The following is a 16,499-nucleotide window of genomic DNA, read 5'->3' as shown; positions in this document are numbered from 1 at the left end:
CATATGAGCACAGACAAAGTAAACACAAGATATTTTAGGGGAGAAGGCATTAGGGGAAAAAGGAAAAACTCCATGTAGAAGCTGAGAAGCGAAAGAAGCAAAGGATTCTGGGAGATGGAAGTGGGGAAAAAAAAGTATATTCTAGGCATGGGAGACAGACAGTGCAAAGGCACAGTTGGAAGATAAAGTGTCATATCTATGAGGAAAAACAAAAAAGCCCATCGATCTAGACAGAAAGGAGTGTGAAAGAGTAAAAGGACAGAACGGCAGATCAGGACTGGATTATGATGGGCTTTACACACCAAACACAGCCGCTTATATCTGATCCTAAAGGCAATAGGGAGCCACCAGAGTTTATTGACCAGGTGAGTGACCCGGTCAAATCTGTGCTTTTAAAAGAAAGGTCACTGGCAGCTGGTAGAGGATGGCTTGAAATAAGAAGACGAGGCTTTGCAATATCTCTGGAGATGGTTATCCAGCCTCTGTTCAGAGACTTCCAGGTAAGGGGAACCCACTAACTCTCAAGGAAAATGTCCTACTTTTGGAAAGCTCTTAAATTGGGAGGGGGAGCAGGGAGCATTGTTTGGTTACGGGGAGAGGGTTCCCCTTTTCAGGCCAAAACCGTATTCTATAAAGCTTCAGCCCATTGCTCCTATTTCATGGGATTAAGCAGAATAAGCCATGCCCCTCCTGCACAGGGAGGCTTTTCAGACGCTCAAATCGAGTTTAAAGAGGGGTGACAAGGTGACAGGGGCAGGGTAAAAGGAGGAGGGGGAGGAAGAAGGAAGCTAAGGCTGCGTCTGCCCAGGACCAGACAAAGCACACTGTTGAAAGTGCAGTGGGAGGGATTTAGATTAGCCCAGGAATGGGCAGCTTGCAGGGCTGGCGTGCCAACTCTTCATTTATTCACTCTCCCAAGCTGAGGGAAGGTGAGCCAGGTGGGGGGAAGCAGTCCCTGGCTATCAGCCCAGGGAAGGGGCAGGACACAGAACAGTGGCAATGGGGAGGAGGAAGGAGGAAGCAGAGACAGAGGCTGCAGAAGAGGACCGCATCCAAACCTCATCATCTCCCAGTCCTGCTGGGAGCTGGCCATGCCTGGCGCACAACAGCCTTGGAGGCTGCCTTTGGCGTTGGGTCAGGAGCTGCCAGTCGCTGGTCTGGCCAGCCGGCTGGTGGTGTGGGGGGCGTGCTGGACTTGGAGTCGGGAAGACCTGAGCTGCAATTCTGTCTCAGACCCTTACTAGCTCTAGGACCCTGGGCAACTTGTTTTACCTTTATCTGCTTCAGTTTCCTCATCTATAAAATGGGATAGTAATGATAATAATAATAAAAAGAATGGCATTTTCCCTACCGTGGTTGTCGTGAGAATCAAATAAGAAATACATGTAAAGAAATTCACCAACCTTAAACCTCACTATTTTATTATCCTTACTGTTAATAATATCATATGACTGATTTGATTAATAATGGTATTCATTATTAATGATAACAACATTTCCCTACCCTGGTAGTTGTGAGAACCATATAAGAAATGTATTTAAAGTACTTGGAAAATCTTAAACCACAATATAATTATAATTATAAACAACATCATTAATATTCATAGATAATTGATTAATAATTAATGGGATTTATTATTATTATTTTAAACCTTTGCCTTCTGTCTTAGAATCAATACTAAGTATTGGTTCCAAAGGAGAAGAGCAGTAAGGGTTAGGCAATGGGGGTTAAGTGACTTGCCCAGGGTCACACACTGGGAAGTATCTAAGCCAGATTTGAACCGAGGACCTCCTCTCTCTAGACCTGACTCTCATCCATTGAGCCACCCAACTGCCCACAATGGCATTTATTATTGATGATAACAATAGCAATTCCCTCCACTGGTTGGTCTGATAATCAAATAAGAAATATACGTAACACATTTTGCAAACCTTAAACCACAATATTATTATTATCATTGTTATTAATGATATTGACATTGATAATTGGTTGATTTGATTAGAAGTATTAATTATTAGTGATAATAATAGCATTTGTCTTCCCTAGTTATGACAACCAAATAAGAAATACATGTAGAATGCTTTGCAAACTTTAAAACATAATATTATTCTTAATTGTTATTAATATGTAATTGATGAATGACATTATTCATATAATTATAATACTAACAACACTGCTATAGGACTTCTACCTATAAGGGTGAGAGATCCATACTGAGTACCTTCTGCTCTAGAGCCATTTAAATAAAAGGTAAATAGCTTGCCCTGCCTGGCCTCCTGGAGGAGATAAAGCATAATCTGAGAGATGGAGAAAGATTCTGATTTTAAGGTGCAGGGGTGGGGGCAGCTAGGGAGGCTCAGTAGATAGAGAGTCAGACCTAGAGATGGGAGGTCCTGGGTTCAAATCTGGCCTCAGATACTTCCTAGCTGTGTGACCCTGGACAAGTCACTTCACCCCCATTGCCAAGCCCTTACCACTCTTCTGCCTTGGAACCAATACAGTTATTGATTCTAAGATGGAAAGGGAAGGGGAAGGGGAAGAGGAAGGGGAAGAGGAAGAGGAAGAAAGGGAAGGGAAAGGGGAATGGGAAGGGGGAAAGGAAGGGGAAGAGGAAGAGGAAGAAGAGGAAGAGGAGGAAGAGGAAGAAGAGGAAGCGGAAGCAGCAGCAGCAGCAGCAGGTGTGAGGAAAGAAGATATTCCAGGCCAAAGAGAAGAGAAAAATGATCATTGGGTTGGAATGGATGGAAGAAGATCTCGACCTGTAGTAGCTGAGCACATTCTCGTCATGGGCATTGCCTGCCCGAGCCTCCTGGGCCAGTTGCCGAATGCTCTTCTCATGGTGTTCATTGTTCTTGTCGCTCCAAGTAAGCCAGACTTCCTCCTCTGAGTATTCGATGCTCAAGTATTCGTGGGACTGAGACATTTCCTTCACGGGTCGCAGCCTGAGAAAACACCCCCCCATTAGCCTGAGTCCCAATTGAGAGCCCCCTTCTTCTAGAACCTTAACCCAATTTATTCCATCTTGAGGAAATCAGAGAATGAAGCCTGGAAGAACCCCCAGAGATTATGCAGTCTACCCAGGGATATGCCAGAGCCAGCTCATATGGGTCTGAGAGAGGAAACTGCTTTAATTTTCAAAGTGGGCATTTATGCCTCAGAAATCAAACATTACAAATTGCTTTACTGTTCTGTTTCTGTTTACTGTTCGGGCAGCGAGGTGGTATAGTGGATAAGAGTGCTAGACATGGAGTCAAGAAGACTCAACTTCCTGAGTTCAAATCTGGCCTCAGATATTTACTAGCTGTGTGTAAGGGTATCTTAACCCTATTTGCCTCAATTTCCTCATATGTCAAATGGCTGGAGAAGGAAATGGCAAACTATTCCAATATCTTTGCCAAGAAAATCCCAATTGGGGCATGAAGAGTCAAACACAACTGAAAACGGAACTGAACTCATTGTCTATGAGTAATAAAGTGATGGGAAAATATTAACAATGAAGATTAATTTAAAAGTGTATCTGGACATTCCTTTTGGGGAAGGAAGTACATCCCTGAAGAAGACAACCTAGAAGACCTTTTATACAATGTCCTCATTCTTTCATATCATTAGGATCATAGAACTAGATCTGAAAAGGACCTTAGAGGTCATTGAGTTCAACTCCAATGTTTTATAGATGAGGAAACTGAGGTTTATTGAGGTTTAAAGGACTTGCCAGGGTCACACAGCTATTAAGTATCTGAAGCAAGATTTGTACCCAGATACTCTACCTCTAAATCTAGGGGTTTTTTTCCCATTGCACCATGGGTAACTACCCTGGCAAAGGCTGGTTGCCTTGGAGAGGGTCAGGGTTGACAGAGACCCTAGGGAAGTGATGGTGAATCTTTGAGAGACTGCATGCTGTGCCCCATTCCCCCACACCAAGTGCCAGGCACGCCTTACCCCCTTACCCCACAAAGGGAAGGAGGAAGCACTCCCATTGGGCTGCTTAGCAGAGGGGTAGGTGAAGTGAGGAATGTCCTCAGTGAGTATAGAGAGGGGAAGGGGAGTGGCCCAAGTGCTCTGCTCCCTTCCAGCTCTGCCTCCTGTGAGCCACCCACCTTACCCACTGTGTAATCCCATTGGGCTGCTGGGCAGAGGGGTGAGGCATGTGAAAAAATGTCATCAGGCATGGTGGAGGTGGGGAGGGGAGCAGTTCTACCTGAGTCCCTCTGCCTTTCTAGTAACAAACTTGGAGGGAGGAGGGTGGCCACATGCCCACAGAGAGTGCTTTGCATACCATCTTTGGCACCCATGCCATATGTTCACCATCACTGGCCTAGGGGATTCTATGACTTATTGACTTAGGTCCTCTCATAAGGCAACCTATCTAAGTCTTGCCAGAAAGACTGCTATACATCTTATCCTTCCTTTATATTCCCCAAAGTATTTTGTCCTATCCACATTATAGTTTTTCAGTTGTGTCTGCCTCTTTGTGACCCCATTTGAAGTTTTCTTGACAAAGATACTAGTTTGCCATTTCCTTCTCTAGTTCATTTGACATATGAGGAAACTGAGGCAAACAGGGTTAAATAACTTGGCCAGGGTCACATAGCTAGTCAGTATAAGAAGCTGGATTTGAATTCAGGAAGATTAGTCTTCCTGATTCTAGACCCAGCTCTCTATGTTCAATGGCTCCACTTAACTGCCCTTCATTACATGCTATAGACATTCAATAAATACATTCAAGCGGGGAGTAGGGGTGGGAAGAGAAACAGCCAATAATTTCATCATGAACTCCTAGACTTAGCCCCTGGTTCTCTGGCTAAGAGTAGGGAAAGGGGGTGTTTTAGATTAGAATGAGAGGTCTTAGTAGACTAGGAAAGAGAGGAAACTGGTTTCGATCCAAGGAATGGGAGAGGACAAGGAGGGAGAAGGTCCAGCTCTCACTCTGTCTTGATGAGGATGTCACTGTTCTTGGGGTCCAGAACACATTTGCAGATGAGCTCTTGGGTGACGGGAATGGCAATGTGATTGGACACACACAAGTCAGAGAGATAATCCAGAAATCTGAAGGGAAGAGTAAAGAGGAAGTTAGTTTGTGGTGATTAACTGGGCTGGTCAGGATTCCCATCAAGTGGGGAATGGCTCTACAAGTCATCGTATGTGAATGTGAAGGAATACCATTGTTTTCTAAAAACTGATGAAATGGGCAGTTTCCCAGAAAGTTAGGATAATGTATATGAAATGATGCAGAAAAAGGGAGCAGAACCAAGGAGACAATTTATTCAGTATATAACAACCTTATAAGGACAAACGATAAAGACTTGCTGAATTGATCAATTCAATGATCCACCATAATTCCAGTAGATTAATGAGGAAACATGCTACTTACTTCCTGACAGAGAGGTGCAAAATAACACATATGTATTTTTGGAAATGGACCACTGAGGAAACTGTTTTGTTTAATTGTACACATTTATTCTGGGGCAACTAGATGACAAAGTAGATAATTAGGAAGCCTGGAGTCAGGAAGACTTGGGTTCATATCCATACCTTAAGTAAGTCACTAAACCTCTAATTGCCTCAGTTTCCTCATCTGTAAAATAGGAATAATAATAGCACATGCCTCCCAGGGTCATTATGAAGATCAAATGAGACAGCCTTTTTAAAGTGCTTAGCATAGTACCTGGCACATAGTAGATACTATATAAATGTTAGCAATTATTATTACAAGTGTTTTAGTTTTCTTTTTAATGGGGGGCAATGTTGAAGGAAGGGAAAATAATTTTATTAATTTTAAAAATGTTACATTTAAACCTGCCAATTTGTCCTTTCTCAGCAGGCTAGATCACTTTTTCCCCAGAAGATCTCCCACATTCCCCCAGCTTCATCACCTTTCCTGACAACCCCAGTAATAGTCTCATCCTCCATTTACTTTGTACTTATTAAATATTAGATAAATTGATAACAATTACTATTATTGAATAAATATATTAAATATTAAACAAATAAATATGTGTGTATTTAGAGAGGGAGAATGTAAGCTCCTTGAGGGTAGAGACTGTTTGGTTCCTCTCTTGGTATTCTAAGCACTTAGCATAATAGCTGACTAATAGTAATAATAATAATAGCTAGTATTTATTTAGGACTTTAAGTTTTACTGAGTACTTGTACTCACAACAACCCTGGGAAGTGAGTTTATTTTATTATCCCCTTTTGACATAAAGAAACTGAGGAAGATAGACGTTATGTGGCTTGTCCTGAGTCACACAATTAAGTGTCTAAGGAAGAATTTGAACCCAAGTCTTCCCACTTTCAAGTCTTGTACTGAATCTACTGTATCACCTAGCTACCTAATAGGCATTTAACAAATGCTTCACTGATGGACAGACTCTGGGGAGAGGCCACAGTTAATAAATTCTGAGTTGGAAGATGACTTAGAAGTCATAGAGTTAGACTCAGTGGATAGAGATCCAGGACTGGAGTCAGGTAGACTTGGGTTCCAATCTGGCCTCAGACACTTCCTAATAATGTGACCTTGGGCAAGTCACTTACCCCAAATACCAAGCCCTTACTACTCTTCTGCCTTGAAACCAAAACTGATTCTAAGACAGAAGATAAAGATTTGTTTGTTTTTTAATGAAAGAATGAACCAATAGGGATATGAGATGGAGTGAATGGAAAAGTAAGGAGATAAATGTTTTGACATGATTGCACATGTAAAATCTCATATCAGATTGCTTACTGTCTCAGGAAAGGGAAGAGGGATGGAGAAAGGGAGAGAATTTGAAACACAAAATCTTTTAAAAATAGATGTTAAGGGGGCAGCTGGGTAGCTCAGTGGATTGAGAGCCAGTCCTAGAGACGGGAGGTCCTAGGTTCAAATCTGGCCTCAGACACTTCCCAGCTGTGTGACCCTGGGCAAGTCACTTGACCCCCATTGCCTAGCCCTTACCACTCTTCTGCCTTGGAGCCAATACACAGTATTGACTCCAAGACGGAAGGTAAGGGTTTTAAAAAAAAAAAATAGATGTTAAAAATTGTTTTTAACATGTAATTCTGAGAAAAAGAAAATATTATTTAAAAAAGAAAAGTAGCTGGCTGCAGTGTGATAGGGGATATTGAACACACAAACGAGGGGCATATGGGAGAAGCTGGACCAATCCCCTGACCTAGGCTCCCGATTCTTGCGCACGAGGCTGACGAAGGTCTCCACTTCTGTCTTAGTAATGTGCTTCTCCAAGAGTTTCCGGTTGTTGTGCAACAGGGCAGTGATGGTGTCCTCAGCCAGGATGTCATAGCCAATCTGAGACTGCATCATTCCAAACTGCTTGGCAATGTGCTCCTGGGAAGGGTGGGAAGGAGGGGGGACAGATCACAAAGAGCCCAATACCAGGTTCTCTGGTTCTGCCCCACAGTTCTCCTTTTTCCCCAAAACCTCAAGTGTCTGGATGGGCAAAATGGTGGGAAGGGGACAGAAGAGAGGCCAAAGACGAGAAAGAGACAGCATCAACCAGACCATAGACTTGAAAGTCAGCATGAAGAGTTTGAACTTTTCTGGGGAGGCAGTTGGAAGCTATTGAAGAACTCAAGTGATAGAGGAAAGAACATTGGGTCCTGAGTCACAGGAAGCCAGGGGAGAGAACAGTTGGATGAGGGGACTATAGAAATGGGAAGTGATTAGATCTGGGACATGAGAGGTGAGGGGAGAGGGAAAAATTGGAGGGGGCAGCTAGGTAGCTCAGTGGTTTGAGAGCCAGCTCTAGAGACAAGAGGTCCTGGGTTCAGATATGAACTCAAGATATATCTGAGCTGTGTGACCCTGGGCAAGTCACTCCACTGCCTAGCCCTTACTGCTTTTCTGCCTTAAAACCAATACACAGTATTGATCTAAGATAGAAAGAAGGGTTTTAAATCAATGAACAAATAAATCATTAGAAATTCATTGAATTGTGGTCCCAGTAATAGAATCTGTTTAGGAGTAAAGATTATAAGCTCAGCCAGGGAGCCAATAAGTTTTCCTGTGGGCCCAACGTGTGCCAATCCCTCATGGCCATTCCCAGGGCACAGTTTGGATCTGGGGAGGGGACAGATGAAACAGGGCCAAAGCGGGAAGAGCAAACCCACCTGATTCTTGCGGTAATCCTCCTGGGAGTGCCTCAGGACCCGGTAGCAGAGGCGGAACATGTGTTGATAGGGGGCATTCTTCTGGTCAGATAACTCCTCCAGCCTTACCAACGGACCTTCACCACCTTTGTCCCGGAATGGGGCCTTCAGGATACCAAAGATCTAGGGGTCCAGATGACAGGATGAGAGGAAAGTGAGGGGCCAAACCCTAGTTCTAACACTTCATCAACCCACAACTCTACCCTCATCTTACTCGGCAACCTGCCCTGAACTTTAAACCTCATCTTAATTCTCATTTTTGTCCCTAATTTTTGCTTATTCTGAATATAACAAACACCAGATTAGCAAAACATTTTCATATATATATATATATATATATATATATATATATATATATATATGAAATGAAAAAGAGGATAGTACAGAAAACTGCAGATCTCTATTATGTACAGCTTGTTTTCTTTTAAAAGATATAATCAATTTATGTTGTAGTTTTCAAAGATATCCTGGTTGTGCTTCTTTTTGGACTTCTTCACATTTAAAAAAAATGCCTCTATGGTTCTTTTTCCTTCTTTTTTACTTTTTATTACCCAAATCCAATACCCATCTTTCCACTCACCACAGAAAGGTGGCAGGGGGAGGAAGGGAAAGAGGGAGGGAGGAAGAAAAGAAAGAAGAAAGGAAGGGAAGGAGGGAAGGAAGAAGGGAGGGATGAAGGAAGGGAGGGAGGGAAGAAAAAAAAAGAATAGCCCTTTTAACAAATATGCATAGTCAAGCAAAGCAAACTCCTATTTGGTCATATTTGAAAAATATCTATCTTATTCTGTATCCTGAGTTCATGATCTCTCTCTTAAGAGATGGAAACCATGTTTCATCATCAGTCCATTGGAATAATACTTGGTCATTGCACTGATCAGAATTCCCAAGTGATCCAAAGTTTAAACATAAATTTTTTCCCTTTCCCAAAGTCTGATAGAGCAGAAAGAGCCTGGAGTATGGAGTCAGAAAACTTGGATTCAAACCATCACCCTGATTCTCTATCTCTGTGACTTTGAACAATGAACCTGCCATCTGTAAACTGAGGCAGTCAGACTAGATGACCTCTGAGGACCCTCTTAATTTTCAATCTACATTCCTGATCCTAGTTTTTATTCTAACCCTAACCATAACCCTATTCCTAATCTTAATCCTAATTCTAACCCTTCAACCCAATGCTAATCTCAACACTGATGTTTTTTGTTTTAACACTTTTTTTCAGTATTAGAGTTGTACTAAGTATAGATTTTAAGGCAAAAGATTGGTAAACACCAGGCAACTGGGATTAAATGACTTGCCCAAGGTCACACAGCTAAGAAGTGTCTGAGGTCACATTTGAACCCAGGACTTCCCAACTCCAGGCATGATACTCTATCTACTGTGCTGCCCAACTGTCCCACAATAATGATCTTAAATTGGACGTTCTCCTTAAATCTAAATGTCACAATAGAAAACCAAATGGTTTTAGACTCAGAGGTTCTAGTTTTAGACCCTGCTCCTGAAACCAAAATCACATAACATCCCTGAGTTTCAGTTCTCTCATCTGTAAAATGAAGGGACTGGATTAGATGTCTCCTGAGACCCTTTCCAGCTTCATATCTATAATCCTATGGCCCTTCTAACACTATTCCTAACTCATCTGTTACCCTTGCTTATTCTAAAGGGGAGAGGGGCATTTGGAGAAAGAGAAATAACTTATCCTAGACCACCACAGAGAAGCTGGTCTAGACCTGACATGTGAAATTCTACTTTACCTCTGGTTTCAAGGCTGAGGACAAGGCTGTAGGGAGATGTGTGGTCAAGGAGAAGAATGGCAAGGGGTCCAAATGCAAGCACACAGACACATACACACCTGTTTGAGTATGTTCTGCTCTCGCATCAGTTTCTGCCGTTCTCGGTTGGGCTTTGTCACCATAATGTCCAGAACGTTCTGCCCATTGTTGGGGACATCACTGACAAAGAACACCAGGTCCTCCAACAACTGGATGACAAACCTGTGAGCAGATTAAAGAGTAGTGCTAAGAAATTCCTGGGTTCAAATCTGACCTCAGATACTTCCTAGCTATATGACCCTGAGCAAGTCACTTAACCCCCACTGCCTAGCCCTTACTGTTCTTCTGTCTTGGAACCAATACACAGTATTAATTCTATGAGAAAGAGACAGAGACAGAGATGGAGACAGGGACAGAGACAGAGAGAGAGAGAGGGAGAGGAAGAGGAAGAGAGAAAGAAAGAAAAGAAGAAGGAAGGAAGGAAGGAAGGAAGGAAGGAAGGAAGGAAGGAAGGAAGGAAGGAAGGAAGGAAGGAAGGAAGGAAGGAAGGAAGGAAGGAAGGAAGGAAGGAAGGAAGGAAGGAAGGAAGCAAGGAAGCAAGGAAGCAAGGAAGCAAGGAAGCAAGGAAGGAAGGAAGGAAGGAAGGAAGGAAGGAAGGAAGGAAGGAAGGAAGGAAGGAAGGAAGGAAGGAAGAAGAGTCTGGTGCTTTCCCTCCTCACCTCCAAAAATCAAACTGAAAAATTTTCAGCAGTATGACAGCTCAATTTCTCACATTGGTAAGGTCAAACTCTTGATCCTGACATTCCATACCCTCTACAATTTGGGCCCAACCTATCTTTCCCACTCTAGCTTCCACCGAACCCGTTGCACACTTTTCTGTAAAAGCAAGTAGGTTTTCTCATTCCATACATGACTTTCCTCCCCATCTTTGTTTATGCAATCTCCCCCCCTTAGAACAACATTTCTCTCCTTTTGAGCCTGTAGAATCCTATCCATCTTTCAGAGTCCTCCTCAAGTCCCACCTCGAATCAATTATTAAGAACTTTCATTAGTGGCGGTGTAATGTCCCTGAACAACTTTCAGGGATCCAGGAGAAAAAAAACACCATTCATAAGCAAAGGATAAACTATGGGAGTGGAAACACCGAGAAAAAGCAACTGCCTGAATACAGAGGTTGAGGGGACATGACAGAGGATAGACTTTAAATGAACACTCTAATGCAAATACTATCAACAAAGCAATGGGTTCAAATCAAGAAAACATCTAATGCCCAGTGGACTTACGCGTCGGCTATGGGGGGTGGGGGGGGGAGGAAAAGAAAATGATCTATGTCTTTAACGAATAATGCTTGGAAATGATCAAATAAAATATATTTAAAAAAAAAAAAAAAGAACTTTCTATGTTCATATCAGACAGTTAGGTGGTGCAATGGGTAAAGTTCTGGGCTGGAGTAAGAAAGACTCAGCTTTCCAAGTTCAAACTTAGCCTCCATCACAAACTTCCCAGCTACATGACCTTCAGCAAGTCACTTCACTCTGTTTCTCTCAGTTTTCATCTGTAAAGTGAACTGGAGAAATGACTGAACACCACCACCATTAAAGTGGTAATAATAACTCATATAGCTAGAATTCTCACAACAGAGGCAGGTGATTGCATATGGAAGTTAAGGGAGAACTTAGAACCAAAGATGATTGTAGAGTAGAGGCAGACTGGTAAATATTTAACAACTAGCTCTGAAAAAAAAAGACAATCATGTACTTGACACATTCTTTTAAAATTTAATTTGCATTAATAAAAACATCATTTCTTTAAAAGAAAAATTTTTAACAATAACTCTTTTTTTCTGTCTTAGTACAGGATACCAAGAATCGGTTCCAAGGAAGAAAAGCAAAAGAGGCCAGACAATGAGGGTTAAGTGACTTGCCTAGGGTTGAAGCCAGATTTGAACCTGGGACTCTCTGTCTCTAGGCCTGGCTCTCAATTCATTGGGTCATCTAGCTGCCCTGTTATCCCTTTCTCCTCTGAGCTCCTATAGCATTATGAATAGCCCAAACTGCCAACTTGGCATTTATCCCTTTCTACCCTATAGAATTATTTCTTTTTTCCTGCACAAATGGCATACATCGTCATTTAGATTGTAAACTCCTCCAGGGCAGGGGCTTTGTGTTATAATCCTCAGTATCCTTCTCTCTCTGTATATGAAACCACAGAATCTCAGAGCTGGAGAAGATCTAGGCCACCTCAAACCTGAGCAGGATTCTAGCCTAGGGCCATTTTCCATTCTGTCCCTACTACTACCGCTGCTCCAGCTTCAAAGCAGATCACCAGATCCTAGGAGAAGCCAAGCCATTCAACTCTACACACCCCAGATCATATGTACCATGTTCACCCAGGCCATTGTATGCCCTACCACCAAGATCCACCCTCCTTTTCTCTCCACCTCAAAATCTGAGAACTAAAATCAAAGCAAAACTACCAGGGGTAGGTAGGTGATGGGTAGAGTGCCATGCCTGAAGTCAGAAGGACCCCAGCTCAAATATGGCCTCAGACACTTCCTAGCTGTGTGACACTGGACAAGTCACTTAATCCCATTTGCCTAGCCTTTAAGACTCTTCTGCTTTGGAACCATTACTTGTACGGATTCTAAGACAGAAGGTGAGGGTTCAACAAACAAACAAAAAGAAAAAAAGCAAAATTACCATCATCTCTGAAAGGACCTCCCACTTCTAGGTCTGGCTCTCAATCAAATGAGCCACCCAGCTACCCTCCCTTATCATGTCCTTCTTAAGAGGTTTCTCTTCCCCAGGTTCTCTTTTCAATGTGAATCAATGGATTGTCAACTTCATAATCTCCATTAATCCGTTAAGGATGATTTTTAAGAATAAAGACATTCAATTTATTGACTAAATAAAAAACAAATGAGTTGAAAATCCATCACCAGGGGGCTACCTTCGGTCATTCTGGCTGATGAAACCTTCGTTGAGCTTCTCCACAGCACTGGCCAACATGGAGCTGGCATCATTGGCAAAGTCAAGGTCTCGGATCTCAGACACAGGCACAGAGACAATGGCGAAGGCTTCTTTGTCTTCCTTGGTGGGGCAGGTGCCTAGCTACAAGGGCCTGGAGTTAGCCTCATTCTCCCATCAAGGAATGACCCTTTCTCATGCCCTCCTCCACAATGCCCCTTCAGCAGCTATTCTCACTCTCTCCCCCTCCCTTTCTCCTCCCTTTCTCTCCTTTCCTAAGGGGCTGGGAGGTACCATGAGTCGGATGGGCCGCTCCTCCTCGATGTCAATGGGAACATTTGTGCTCTGGATCCATGTGTTGGTGCAGAGATGGCGCAACCGGACATAGGAGTTTCTGGTGAAGAAAGGGCAAGGATCAGACAAAGGTCATAAATCACAGAAAAGTCAATGGTCACCAAAAGGTCAGAGGACACCTGGGGAATGAGCAGAAACTCATAGAGTGAGGGAAAATGCAAGGTGGCATAAAAATGGTAGGTCAAAGGAGCACCTAAGTGGCATAGTGGATAGAGGTCCAAGCCTGGATTCAACAAGAGGTGGGTTGAAATCTGGCTTCAGACATTTCCTAATTGTGTGACCCTGGACAAGTCACTTAATCCTGATTGCCTTAGAATTGATACTAAGATAGAAGGTACAGTCTAAAAAAAAGGAGGAGGGGGTAAGTTGTGATATAAACTCATCCTTGTCTAGAATTTTTTAATTTTCCAAAAAGCCCTGTGAACTATGAGGTAGAGAGGACAGCTATCCTAATCTCTGTTTCACAGATGAGGAAACTGAGGTTTAAAGAAAGGAAATAATTTGTTCAAAGTTACAAAATTACCTGGTGAGAGAAACAATACTAGAACCCACCCTCAAGCCTTAACAACTGCCACATAATACAGAGGGATGTCCCAGCACCCTCAGAGTGCTATCGAGAAGCCAGGTCTTGCCACTATTAATCATCCCCCCCCCCCAATCCCCCATTCTCCACCATAGGATACTAGCCTTGGAGTCAGAAATACTCAGATTCACACCCTGCCTCTCAGATACAGGGTATCTAGGATATACTAGCTGTAGGGTCCTAACCAAGTCACTTCACCTCTGTGACTCAGTTTCCTCATCAGTAAGTGCCCTTTCAGCTCTAAATCTATGCTCTTATGATGATTCTATGATCCTCCTCTCGGGGTCAGGACTGGGGAGGACAGAGTAATGGGGGATGCAAACCTAGGCACAAAAGAGTCAGTCTTCTGTAGCGTGGTAGGATCGAGCTCAAAGAGAGAAGCGATATCATTTCCGTGGGGTACAGCCACAAGTCGGTATTTGATCTTCTCACCAGCATTCCTTCGGCCAGTCCTTCCTTGGGACCCCTAAGAGAAATGTGACTTCCTAAGCTTCCACCCTTCCTGTTCCCAGGAGCAGCCCTGGCTTCAGAACGTTCTAGTCTCCCTTCTGTACCCCATCGCCTTCAGGGGGCCTGGAGCTCCCTTCCAGCTTCCTGCTCCCTGGCTGCAGAAGCCCTCTCCCCTCCAGTCACCCAACAAGCATCGATTAAGCACTGGCTCTGAGCCAGGCATTGTTAGGCACAAGACTAACCAAAAAAAAAAGAAGAAGAAGACAGTCCTCATCTTATCGCAGTTACTTACAGCTCCTGTAGCTTTTGGTTCCCCAGAATCTCCCTTGTAGCTAGGATTTTCCTAGAAAAGGAACAAAGGATATTAACTGGTTTGTACCACTTCCCTCAGTGAAATAATAAAAGCTAGTATTTATATGGGCAGCTAGATGGTGAAGTGGATTGAAAACCAAGCCTGGGGTGGAGAAAACTCGAGTTAAAATTTCATCTCACACACTTCCTAGCTGAGTGACCCTGAGTAAGTCACTTGACACCCATTGCCTAGCTCTTACGGTTCTTCTTCCTCGCACCATGCACCATAGTGATTCTAAAACAGAAGGTAAGGGTTTAAAAACCTCCCAGACTTCCTCCCAACATAGACACGTATGCACATGTATGAACACACAGACACAAGCATGCCCACATCTGGATACACATATACCTCTGCTGCTACATATAGATTTTGATGTGAGCACTTATGAACACCTGCCAGTACACTTTGGCATGCATATGGACAAACACCACCCATCCAAACCCATGTGCCTGCAAAATGCCCACATTTTACACAAACACACACACAGCCTCAAATGATCTCTGCCTCCTTTCCTCACCTCGGCTGCCAGGTAATTGCCTGTGGCCAGGTGTTTGAAGCGGTACAGGCCGTTCCAGTGGCCAGCCCCTCCACGGCACGGGTCATGGTGGACAACCTAAGAAAGGAAGAACCACGGAGATCAGGCGAGGTGATAGGTGTCAGGGAATATACAGATCCAAGGGGCATGGGAAAATATCAGCTAAGCCCAAGGGGGTGAGGTCTGAGGGAATGCTGGCACAAGCAGGGGAGAGTGACCTTAAAAAGCTTGGATATTCCACTTCCTGCCCTTGGAGCTCCTGGAAGGGCTAGGGCTAGTGATTTCAGGGGTGCTGGCTTTTCTCCAGTGGATTATAGAACAGAGGGGATGGGCACCTCAACAGCACAGCAGATACAGTATCAGACCTGAAGTTGGGTGGGCTTGGGTTCAATTCTGACATCAGATACTTCCTAGCTGGGTGACCCTGAGCAAGTCACTTAACCCCCAATTGCCCAGCCCTTACAGCTCTTCTGCCTTGGTGCCAATACTTAGTATTAATTCAAAGACAGAAGGTAAGGGGTTTTGTTTTTTAATTGATACTAAGATAGAAAGTATGGGTTAAAAAAAGAGATGGGGTATTTGGGGTCAGGGGTTTGGGGCTTGAGGAATGAGAGAGGTCATGGATTACAGGGGGGAGATGGGATCCAAAAAGCTAAGGAAAGAAGGTAAAAGCTGAAGAAAGCTTTATGGGAAACGAGTAATAATGTGAGGGCTGGAGCTAGAAAAGGCTAAAAGTATAGGGCTGTCCCAGCAGTCAGGGGTTCTATCTGTGGCCCTGGAATTGGAGCAATAATAATAACAACCTCTGGTATTGCTATAATGCTTTACACTAGAAGAACTTTGTACAAATGACCTGGGGATCAGATTAGTGGGGATGGATGTCAGAAACTGGGCTGTGGGATTGTGGGAAGCTCCATCCTCAAGTTCTTACCTCCACCTCCCAGAGAGCATTGGAGCTGGTGGCTGATGTGGCGGACTGGCGAAGAGTGGTACGAAGGAATACTTGTAGCTTGCTCTTGTACTCATCACACGTCAGAAACTTCTCCTGCTCTGCATGGAACAAGCGGACCACATCTCCCTGCAAAGGGGAAGGGGAAAAAAGAAAGGTTCAGTGGGGGGCTCTTATGCGATAGGTCTGAGACAACCCCCAAGCTTAAAGGCTTCTTGCTAAAAGTAACTCCCTGAGGAAGAGGCAATGCCTTCCGTACTTTAGTCCATGGTGTAGGAATCTTTCTCTCTGAACTTTATAGAATCACAAAATTTTAAATTGAAAACAACTTCAGTGAACATCTTGTCCAAAAAGAATCACACTATCACCTACTAAACAAGTGACTTCTGCTTCTTT

The 16,499-nt window shown here is 43.5% G+C and overlaps 1 protein-coding gene across 1 annotated transcript in view; it reads right to left on the bottom strand.

Annotated features, from left to right (window-relative positions):
- The window catches only part of ITPR3 (inositol 1,4,5-trisphosphate receptor type 3), a 146,958-nt gene that overhangs the window by 61,162 nt on the left and 69,297 nt on the right, over positions 1–16,499 (bottom strand). Inside the window, exons 8-18 of the mRNA XM_056818048.1 lie at positions 16,086–16,232; positions 15,137–15,232; positions 14,560–14,610; positions 14,141–14,283; positions 13,175–13,274; positions 12,864–13,024; positions 9,995–10,136; positions 8,107–8,268; positions 7,152–7,324; positions 4,927–5,046; positions 2,760–2,942 (exon numbers count right to left, since the gene is read on the bottom strand). Coding sequence (XP_056674026.1) covers positions 2,760–2,942; positions 4,927–5,046; positions 7,152–7,324; positions 8,107–8,268; positions 9,995–10,136; positions 12,864–13,024; positions 13,175–13,274; positions 14,141–14,283; positions 14,560–14,610; positions 15,137–15,232; positions 16,086–16,232 — 1,478 coding nt within the window. The remainder of the gene's footprint in view (positions 1–2,759; positions 2,943–4,926; positions 5,047–7,151; positions 7,325–8,106; positions 8,269–9,994; positions 10,137–12,863; positions 13,025–13,174; positions 13,275–14,140; positions 14,284–14,559; positions 14,611–15,136; positions 15,233–16,085; positions 16,233–16,499) is intronic.

Source organism: Monodelphis domestica, chromosome 2 (assembly GCF_027887165.1).
Source record: "Monodelphis domestica isolate mMonDom1 chromosome 2, mMonDom1.pri, whole genome shotgun sequence".
Classification (NCBI taxonomy): domain Eukaryota; kingdom Metazoa; phylum Chordata; class Mammalia; order Didelphimorphia; family Didelphidae; genus Monodelphis; species Monodelphis domestica.
This window is presented reverse-complemented; position numbering and strand designations above follow the sequence as displayed.